Raw genomic sequence first — 11,028 nt, forward strand, 5'->3', positions numbered from 1 at the left:
TTTTAGGAACGTATTTTGATGGTATTTTTGTATATTTTGAATCTTTATTTATAAACTCTTTTTTAAAAGCATAATTATTAAAACCTGTTTCCCATTTAAATTGAGATTGATTATCCTTAGATGTTCCAACTTCATTTTTTACTTGTATTGGAATTGCTGGTTCTTCGTCACTTGAATAATCTAGGATGTGTTCTTCATTTTCTATATTTTCTATATTTTCAGAATTTACTAATTCTTCTTCTATTTGAAATCCCTGTTCCATAATATTATTTTCTTGAGCCATTTTTAATTGTTTAAAAAGCATTGTAACTTTTTCTAATTTTTCTTCGATATTCATAATTTCAATGGTGGTTTTACTTTTAATTCTGTTATGTTGATTATATTTTGAAATTTTTTTCTTTGGGATTCTCTTTTTCCTTATTTCTTTGAAATTTTATGGATACTAATATTTCTTCAAGCATATCTACTATAAAATTTAATTGTGGGTTAAAAGTATGATAAAGGTGTGGGGAATCATTTCTATGGTAACATTTTTTAGAAATTCCGTGTGAAATATAAGTTTTTTCAGGTTTTTGAAGTCCTTCAATAAAACTTATAGTAAAATAAAGATTTTGAAAAAAATCATTTTGTATTGATTTTAAGAATTTGGTGTCATTACAGTTAATATTAGTTAAAATCATTAGTTTTTTATCTATTAATTTTGATAATTTAATTATTTTTTCTTTTAAATCTTTTAATTTATTTTTTTCCATTAGATGACGTTTTTCTTTATAAAAAATTATGGTTTTAAGTGAAAAATGTGATTTTAAAATGTATGGTTTAGATTTTGCTACGCAAGCTTCTTTATCATAAAGTTGTTTTTAGGATTTTTATTTGAGTGGTGGCCTAGTGCAATACCAGCACGAAACATACCATTAATGAAAGTTGGAATCTCTGACAATGAGTGGGTCCCACAAAAGCGAGCCTCGTCGCCATTCACCTTGACAGCTGATGACTTGTTAGTAAACAGATCGGCGAGTGAGTGACTGAAATCTGAGTGCGGCCATGGATTCAGAGCTTCCAGCGCTCTTGGTCTTGGGTCCTCCAATGGTCTTCAACCTCTTCCAATCTCACTACTCTCACAAATACCGTTTCCTCAATGCCTTTTCTTCTCATCTACCACTCCCCCAATTTCTTCAAACCCAACAAACCCACCCTTCCTCCGTCCGCGCCATCCTCTGCAGCCCGCGACAGCCGGTCACTGCTGACGTCATTCGGTCACTCCCCTCCCTCGGCATCGTCGCTACTACCACCGTTGGTGCTGACCACATCGATACCGCCGAGTGCCGCCGCCGAGGCATCCAGGTTGTTACTCTCGGGTCACAGTTTGCCCCCGATGTTGCTGACATGGCCGTGGCGTTGCTGATCGACGTCATGTTCAAGATCTCTGCCGGTGATCGGTTTGCCAAGAAGTCGATTCATTTCAAGCCATGGAGCTTCCCTTCTGGTTCAAAGGTAACTCACACTTTCACTCTTTATGCTTGTTCAATTCGTGTTATATTGAGAACGGTTTTGTTAGCAACTATTTTTCTTTTTAACAAACAATCAAAGCTAATAAAAATAATATTAGCTGATTATTGATTTTTTGAATGAGTTAATATCAGTTTCTTTAACATCATTTATCATTTAGGAAGAGTTTCAAGTGTATAGGACCATCAGTATTCTAGTTGTTGTTTTAACAATTCATCTGAATTATAAAAAATATATATAATATAAATTAATTAAAATCAACGGTCATAACAATTGGAATACTGGTGTTCCTAGTACACTTGAAATTTTTCCTATCATTTAATATATATACTGTATATGAAGAGAATTTTGTTAGGTATTGGCACACAAATTTATACCATTTTCGCATAGCAAGTGGGAGGTATAGTCCCACTTAGATAAGATTTTGAATTGGACGTAGTGTCATTTAATCTTTTACTTGATTCCTTTGAAGCTTTTTGCGGATATGCATGTATGAATCTCAGAATTTTCTTTGAAAAAAAGTGTTTGTGGCCAAAGTCAATGAATGTTAGATTATCTAACACCACTAGTGTGGTAAGATTTTTGGGGCTGTCTAACCCTTTTTGTTAATCTGTATATGTTTCACCCGCAACTACATTTGCATTTTAGTTTTGTGTTTTTAGTGCGAAAGGACGATTTCGATGTCATCGTTCATGATTGAGAGTGGTGTCAAGTGTGTATGTAATATTACCAAATGAAAAAGGGAATCAGTGTTTTACTCTGTTTGTAGTGGTCAGAGGATGATTAATAACTTGTCCAGGCCCTATATATAGGGAAGTGATACTAATTAGAATTGAACTATTGAATGAAACAATAAAAGTAGTTTGATGCTTCAAATGAATGATAACTAGTTTTCAACTTTTTGTTTCAGCTAGGAGGCAAGAGAGTTGGGATTATAGGATTGGGAAGAATTGGTGGACAAGTTGCCAAAAGGCTAGAGGCCTTTGATTGCATAATCATGTACCATTCAAGGAACAAGAATCCATCAGTCTCGTACACTTTCTACTCCAATGTCGTTGATCTTGCCTCTAACAGTGATGTTCTTGTTCTTTGTTGTCCATTAACTGAGCAAACAAAGTACATAGTCAACAAGGAAGTAATGTTAGCATTGGGGAAGGATGGCATTATTGTGAATGTTGGAAGAGGAGCTCTAATTGATGAAAAGGAATTGGTACAATGTTTGATGAAAGGGGAGATAAGAGGTGCTGGTTTGGATGTGTTTGAGAATGAGCCTAATGTTCCCAAAGAGCTCTTTTCATTGGACAATGTTGTCCTTTCACCACATGCTGGTGCAATTACATTAGATTGTTTCATGGATGCATGTGAACATGTGGCAAAGAGTTTTGATGCCTTCTTCTCAAGTTAACCCCTTATTATTTCTCCTGTGTCTTCATGTACACTTGCAATTTCACTTATCCAGTACACTTCAATTTTTACGAATTTAACTTAGATGAATTTAAATCCAATTTAATTAGCGATCCAATCGAATCAATTGATGGGTTTATCAGGTTTCCGATTTGATAAACCAAGCCTAATTTATAATATTATTTTAGAATCAAATCAAAGGGCCGGGTAGGAATGACCTCAACCGTGCATGTCTAATGTCTTTGTTAAAGTGACTGGAGCAGTACATATAATACAATTTGCCAAGATTTTTACATCTAACAAAGTTAAAGTAATTAGTAGACACACGCAAATAAAAGTTCCTTTTCTATATAAAATTGTAATAAATCTCAAGATATGACTCCAAGTAGAATCATCAGCATGGTTTAGAATTGTGAGAGGAGAGAGTGGTGGGATTGCAGCAACACTGTGCAACTAACTACAATAGCAAAACCGCCAGGCAATGACTGTGTTGGGCAGCCAAGACCAGTTCGGCAACCGGATATGGAGATGAGACAGGTATCACACAAGGTTACTAGTTGTCATGCACAATTGTAAATTGTTATTGCTTGAAGTTATTAAAAGTTATTTTTTATTTGATAAATACTATAATTAAAAAAAATTATTTTTAAAAACTAATTTTCATAAATTACTTTTAAAAAAGAAAAGTTTTATCAGCCTAAATCACTTAATTGTGTGCAGAGTTTAAAATTAATTTTTAAAAATATTATTGTTCATTAGTATATTCAATAAAATAAATTGGGATTATTCTGTGATTATTTTTGGCGTGGAGTTCCATCAAATACTTTGCCAACTATATTATCAAAAGACTGTGAAAATATCAAAAGTACTTTCGATATCAAATAAATAAAATAAAATTAAAAAACATATCATTTAGGATATCGAATTAAAACTCATTTTAGTCTCTGAAATTTATATTCGGCTTTAATTTTGATCTCCAAATTTAAATTTACCCAATTAAAATCCCCAAATATTAACTTGTGATTCACGTCTGTTCCTGAGATTATTTCTGTTAATGAAGAACTGATGTGGCACACTAACTTATCGAGGTGTGTCTCTTGTGATTCAAATTGCCATGGTAGAAATGTAAAAGGTATATGATGTGGCAAGGTTGTTGATACTCAATTTAACCTTAAGTTGTAGCTCTATCTTTGCAAAACGCTAAAAGCTTTACTTGGAAATATGATAAGTTCAGCCAAACCAAACCAAGTTAACGCGTCATATCAGTATTATGTTAACTCAGATAATTTTAGGGACAAACATGAGTCACGATTTAATATTTGGAGATAAATTAAAATTTGAGAATGAAATTAAAGTTAAGTGTAAATTTTCGAGACTAAAATGAGTATTAACTCTTTAAGACAATATGATGACAAATAATAAAGTTTGTATTATGATGATAATAAAAATGTAGTTTTGACAAAAGATTTTTTATTAAAGGTAACCAATAATAATAAAGTGATAATTATGCTACCAAAATTTTGATATCTAATTTATTAACAATAACTAAAAATTAATATCTAATTTAAATAATATAAGAATAAATAATTGTAAAATATTAAAATTTATCTTAAAATAAAAGTTGGACAAATTTGACATTAAAATAGTCGATACTAGATAATTAGCCTAATAATAATCAAAGCAAGACAATCAAACCTTCAAATAATAATTATGTCACTTCTAAAATAAAATAATAATATTCAAATCCCCCCAAAATAGATCATGCCCATGATATTTGTTTCTGCAAGTGAAGTGAGTAAAGACAAAAAATATTAGAATGATCAGAATTTATTATTTTTTATTAATATAATTTTTTAAATTTAGTTTTTTAATTTAATAATATATTTTATTTTATATTTTTAAATATTAATAATTAAATAATAATAAAAAATAATAAGTTTAATGATTATCTAATATTTTTTAATGAAATATATATATATATATATTAACTAGCGCATAAATGAGGTGAGTGAGCTGCAAGCACAAGATAAGGAAGTTTCTTATATAGCATACCATAAATGGCTTTGCTATTTTTCTCATGTTGTGTTTGAGTAGACTTTAGAATTTGGTTATTTTTTTGTTTTGTTTCACATCTTAAAAAAAAAAAAAGAAAGAAAAGAAAAGACTAAAAATTGAAACTTAAAACCCATTCAATTGAGGTTTTGGTTGAATAATAATATATGATGTCTTTTAATATGTTGGTTTGAATCTTAATCACAATTAAATAATATGTAAAATTTTTAATAATTTTATGGGCAAAATACTATAATAAACCAAGGAGAAGGAAATTTTACACAAATTAACCAAATAGAAAATTGATTCATGAATCCACCAATACACATTTTTATATAGTTCGAATCAATATGTTTCGAACTAGAATTTCATGTAATTCGAATCAATATGATTCGAATTACTCACACATGCAGACACACCATAATTCGAATCAAGCTGATTCGAATTACACCCATAGTAATTCGAATCATGTTGATTCGAATTACACTCACACACGCTGCACATGGTAATTCGAATTGGTCAGATTCGAATTACTCATGATTTAATTTTGTCCATTATTTTATTAAAAAATTAATAATTGATTAAAAAATTAATAATTAAAAAGTTTTTAAAAATATATTTTTATTTTATGCATTAAAAAAAAGTTAACAAAATATTTAATTACGAGACTTCTTTAAAATATTAATGAGCTATTAATTCGAATTTCATACAATACTCTTTTGCCCATTTTTAATAGCTCATGAAATTTTTTTAATAAATTTATTTAAATTATACCACAAAAAAATATTTTATTCTATACAAAATAATTTTAAAAAATGGCTTAAAAATGTTAGGGGTACTATAAAAATTTATAATGTCCTAATGACTTGGGACATTAAAGAAATACTCTACATAGTCAATAATAATTTAAAAAAAAAAAAGGGCAACCCGGTGCACAAGCGTCCCGCGTTTAACGCAGGGTCCGGGAAAGGGCCGCAACCAAGGTTGTAATGTACGCAGCCTAACCTGATAATTATATCAGTGGCTGTTTCCACGGCTTGAACCCGTGACCTTGAGGTCACGTGGAGACAACTCATCCGCTGCTCCGAGGCTCCCCTTCAGTCAATAATAATTTAAAAATTAAAAAAATATAGTTATAACCAGTATTTACATAAATTACTAGAATATTACAAACTTTTATAGTATTCCTTATATTTTTTAAGCCATTTTTTAAAAATTATTTTGCATATAAAATGGCTAAAAATGGCTTAAAATGCCCTTTATTCTATGCAAAATAATTTTTAAAAAATAGCTTAAAAAATGTTAGGAGTACTATAAAAGTTTGTAATATTCTAGTAGTTTAGGTATATACTAGTTATAACTGTATTTTTTTTATTTTTAAATTATTATTGACTATGTAGAGTATTTTTTTAATGTCCCAAGTCATTAGGATATTATAAATTTTTATAGTACTCCTAACATCTTTTAAGCTATTTTTTTAAATTATTTTGTATAGAATAAAATATTTTTTGTGGTATAATTTAAATAAATTTATTAAAAAAATTTTCATGAACTATTAAAAATGGGCAAAAGAGTATCGTATGAAATTCGAATTGATAGCTCATTAATATTTTAAAGAAGTCTCGTAATTAAATATTTTGTTAGCTTTTTTTTAATGCATAAAATAAAATATATATTTTTTAATTTTTTAATTATTAATTTTTTTAATAAAAGAATGGTAAAATTAAATCATGAGTAATTCGAATCTGGCCAATTCGAATTACTATGTGCAGCGTGTGTGAGTGTAATTCGAATCAACTTGATTCGAATTACTGTGTGTCTGCATGTGTGAGTAATTCGAATCATATTGATTCGAATTACATAAAATTCTAGTTCGAAACATATTGATTCGAACTATATAATAATGTGTGTTGATGGATTCATGAACCAATTTTCTATTTGGTTGATTTGTGTAAAATTTTCTTCTCCTTGGCTTATTATAGTGTTTTGTCCTAATTTTATTATGTAGACAGCGAGAGGTATGAATAACATAAATAATAGGTTGAACATTCAGACTCAATAACTATAAAAAAACACTCCAATCTAATTTCATTTTTACTTTTCGTTTTTTTATTTTTTATTTTCACTAATACCAAACCCTAAATTCTATTTATATCGTAATCTCCCACCATTGCATCTCCCCATCAAGAAACTGTGGTGCACCGCCATCGCCACCTCGCCTAGAACAGAGATACTGTTCTGTTGATGCTCCACGCCGTATTGTCAGCTCTCCTCCACGCTGCATTATCACATCTCCATCTCCCCTAAGCGTTCGAAGTGCCGTCGCTACCTCTACCCATGCTCTCCCCAGCGGCATTGGGCCTCTGTTCCCAACCGCTAGGGGTGGAAACAGGCTAGGTCAGGCCAGATTTTGCTCTTAACAGGCTTGTCCTGTCATACAGTTGATTGGCCTAAGTCTGGCCTACAGCCTGTTATAGGCTCTTTATAAATTACTAGACCTGACCTGTTATTCAGCCTGGCCTGGCCTAAAGCCTGTTAAAAGGCCTAATAATTTTTTTTTTACAAAAATAAAAATATTATTTAAAAAATTATTTTTTAATAAAAATAATTATATGTAATATGTCATATATTTAATATTTATAAAAAATTTTAAACTTTTAACATATTTAAAATATACAAAAATATTTATAATAAAATATAATAAATTTAAAATATCTCATAATTTTATTAATAATAAATAATTATTTATATATTTAATTATATTTTAACAGGCCCAGACAGGCCTGACAGGCCTATAAGGCTAATTAATAAGCATGGACCTAACCTATTAATGTATTAAGGCTTTTAAAAGAGCCTGGACCTGTACCTATTTTATAACAGGTCAGGCTATAGGCTCCTGGAAGGCCGCCTGGCCTTTTTCCACCCCTACCAACCGCCATGCCTTCCCGATGAGTGAGAAGGTCCCCCATCGCCCATTGCGCCACGCACAACCGTACCGCCCTACTGCTCTCCTGCGACGCGCATTCTTGCCGTGGAAGAAGGCCGCCCGTCGTACAGCTGCACCACAACAAAAGCGACGTGTCTCTACTTCGTCCTTATTTTCGTTCACTCAAATAGTATTGATCCAAATAAACATCCACATCTTAGTGAAAAAATCATTTGTATACATAGTAAAATGAACATGCTGCGGAATATGTGCATGCAAAGTCAAACAAATCAAGTAAAATATCAATAGATATCTAAATAAACATTTACTTTAGAATAAAAAGAACCATATGCATACACAATAAAATGAATATTCAACTTAGTTAATAAAAAACAAGTAATGAGACAACAATGCGAGAAACACCAAAATTACAATATAACACCTGTGGCAATGACATAGGATTGCAAGAGAATGATTGTGGTTAAAAAAAATTATGATTAAATCTAATTAATTCAAAATTTAACTTTTAAAATTAAAATTAATTTCCTTTTTTCAACCTATTATTTTTGTTGTTAAAAAAAGATGTAATTCTCCTATACTTTCTCAATTTTTCAAATGTGTGTATAGGTGTATAATGTCCATAAATTTGGGATACCTAAAATTAAAAATGATCAAATCCATCTAAAAAAACAACACTTAAAACACATTATCTCTGAATACGAAAAAAAAAAAACAATTCTAATTTCCCACTCTGCATTCTCCAAAGAAAACACAACAGAACATTTAACTGGAACCTGGAAGCAGACTATGAGTTACTAAGCAGATAAGTGGGAAGTGAGTGGAACAATGACTTCAGAGCTTCCACCACTCTTGGTTATGGGCCCTCCAGCGTTGTATAGCCTCTTCCAATCTCAAAACTCTAACAAATACCGTTTCCTTGATGCCTTCTCCTCTAATCTCCCACTCCTCCAATTCCTTCAAACCCAACAAATCCACCCTTCCTCCGTTCGCGCCATCCTCTGCAACCCTCTACAGCCGGTCACTGCTGACGTCATCCGCTCACTCCCCTCCCTCGGCATTGTTGTTACGGTCAGCGTCGGATCTGACCACATTGACATCCTCGAGTGCCTTCGCCGCTGCATCCACGTTGTCACTCTCGGGACACAGTTCACAGCCGACGTTGCTGACATAGCCGTCGCGTTGCTCATCGACGTCCACTTCAAGATCTCTGCCGGCGACCGCTTCGCTAGAAACTGGGGTCCATGTAAGCCCTTGGCTTCTCCTTCTGGATCAAAGGTAACTGTCAGTTGAGCGGTAGACTCGTGCATTTTTTGGAAGTTGATAATTAAGAATTTACAAAGAGTAATTTAGTACATGACAAAGCAAAATTTGAGTGGAGTATTGTTACCACTTACCAGAACTAATTATATAGCACACAAATGTCATTTGGACATGTTTAAATTTTAAATAATATAATAAGTAGCTAACTAACTAATCAACCTAGAAAAACAAAATTTCATGGGAATCTCTGCTGCTCTGATCATTTCAAGTATAGCAAGTTCTTAGTAAATTATGCCACACAACATCCTCATGTGTAGATAAAAGAAAAAGAAAATCATGTGGCAATGAAGTTCTGAAAATTCTTTTTTATTTTTTCATCCAAAATGTCAATGAAATTTAGATTATATGACCAGTGTGGCAAGATTTTTGGGGCTCTCTAAATAACATTATTCTTGTTCAGTATGTTTTTAGCAACTATTTGCATTTTGATGCAAAGTTGTTATCCTCCTCTTTTTTTTTACACTAAACTTGATAAATGTAATTTAGATGGATTGATGACTAGTTTTCAACTTTCAGCTAGGAGGCAAGAGAGTTGGGATTATTGGATTGGGAAGAATTGGTGGGGAAGTTGCTAAAAGGCTAGAGGCCTTTGATTGCATAATCATGTACCATTCAAGGAACAAGAATCCATCAGTCTCATACACTTTCTACTCCAACGTGGTTGATCTTGCCTCTAACAGTGATGTTCTTGTACTTTGTTGTCCATTAACTGAGCAGACAAAGTACATAGTCAACAAGGAAGTAATGTTAGCATTGGGGAAGGATGGCATTATTGTGAATGTTGGAAGAGGAGCTCTAATTGATGAAAAGGAATTGGTACAATGTTTGATGAAAGGGGAAATAAGAGGTGCTGGTTTGGATGTGTTTGAGAATGAGCCTAATGTTCCCGAGGAACTTTTTGCATTGGACAATGTTGTCCTTTCACCACATGCTGCTGCTTACACATTAGATTGTTTCATGGATGCATGTGAACATGTAGCAAAGAGTTTAGATGCCTTCTTCTCAAGTAAACCCCTTATTATTTCTCCAATAACATGAAGAATTCAGGGCCATGTTTGCTTTTGTGGTTTTTGTAATTGAAATAAGGCCTTTCTTGGTTCAATGATGTCAACTGGTCAACGCTATTTGACCATGGTGATCATTTCCACTTATGTACCCACCTTAGAATAGAGAGGATATAATTCGCTCTTACTTATGTAGTTTCATTATTGGATACTTGCTTAATAATGCCATGTAGTCGGCAACGGTTTAACCCCGTTTCAATAACAGGGGAAAAATTGCGAATGTGTTTAGGGAGTGGTTTGAACTTTGAAGGGCACACCAACTCTGTTTTAGGTGTTCAGTGTTTTGAAGGAATGTTTTTTATTTTGTTTTTTAAGTTTTATATATATTATTTTGTGTTTGGTAAATAAAAAATAATTTAGTTATTATATGATGACATATGTTAAAATTATTAATTAAGTAATTAGAAAATTTATTGTGCAAAATTTAGTTTTATAATAGAGAAAATTCTACTTTTCTCTTCTACGAGATTTTAAAATGACACTCTCCTTCCCTTTTATTTTATAAATGTATATTTCCCTCATTTTTAACTTTTAAAAAACCTCATCTTTAATCTATTTTAAACTTTTTTGTATTAACTAACGTTAACTTTATCCATTTTCTAAGAAAAAAAATTATTTTTTAAGAAAATACCCATTAGCAAAAATTTTATTTTTTACCATTAAATTTTGCTTACCAAAATATCCTATAATAAATTATTCTTTTATTGATTAAATTCTATTTTTAAAAAAAAT

At 31.5% G+C, this 11,028-nt stretch overlaps 2 protein-coding genes across 2 annotated transcripts; both read left to right on the plus strand.

Moving 5' to 3' along the window:
- Positions 1-875: 875 nt before the first annotated feature.
- LOC112710097 (glyoxylate/hydroxypyruvate reductase HPR3) lies at positions 876-2,993 on the plus strand. The gene is made up of 2 exons (XM_025762198.3): positions 876-1,494; positions 2,420-2,993. The coding sequence occupies exons 1-2, from the start codon at positions 1,045-1,047 to the stop codon at positions 2,912-2,914; spliced, it is 945 nt and encodes a 314-aa protein (XP_025617983.1). The 5' UTR covers positions 876-1,044; the 3' UTR covers positions 2,915-2,993.
- Positions 2,994-8,623: 5,630 nt separating this feature from the next.
- LOC112710096 (glyoxylate/hydroxypyruvate reductase HPR3) lies at positions 8,624-10,664 on the plus strand. Its single transcript, XM_025762197.3, has 2 exons — positions 8,624-9,187; positions 9,749-10,664. The coding sequence occupies exons 1-2, from the start codon at positions 8,738-8,740 to the stop codon at positions 10,268-10,270; spliced, it is 972 nt and encodes a 323-aa protein (XP_025617982.1). The 5' UTR covers positions 8,624-8,737; the 3' UTR covers positions 10,271-10,664.
- The last annotated feature ends 364 nt before the right edge of the window (positions 10,665-11,028 follow it).

The sequence above is a fragment of the Arachis hypogaea genome, chromosome 9, assembly GCF_003086295.3.
Source record: "Arachis hypogaea cultivar Tifrunner chromosome 9, arahy.Tifrunner.gnm2.J5K5, whole genome shotgun sequence".
Classification (NCBI taxonomy): domain Eukaryota; kingdom Viridiplantae; phylum Streptophyta; class Magnoliopsida; order Fabales; family Fabaceae; genus Arachis; species Arachis hypogaea.

Excerpts from the sequence above, each read along its gene's own strand:
- LOC112710097 (XM_025762198.3), top strand. The coding sequence starts at position 1,045 with ATGGATTCAGAGCTTCCAGCGCTCTTGGTCTTGGGTCCTCCAATGGTC. Across the intron at positions 1,495-2,419 it reads GCTTCCCTTCTGGTTCAAAG|CTAGGAGGCAAGAGAGTTGG; the intron begins GTAACTCACACT and ends TTTTTGTTTCAG.
- LOC112710096 (XM_025762197.3), top strand. The coding sequence starts at position 8,738 with ATGACTTCAGAGCTTCCACCACTCTTGGTTATGGGCCCTCCAGCGTTG. Across the intron at positions 9,188-9,748 it reads CTTCTCCTTCTGGATCAAAG|CTAGGAGGCAAGAGAGTTGG; the intron begins GTAACTGTCAGT and ends TTCAACTTTCAG.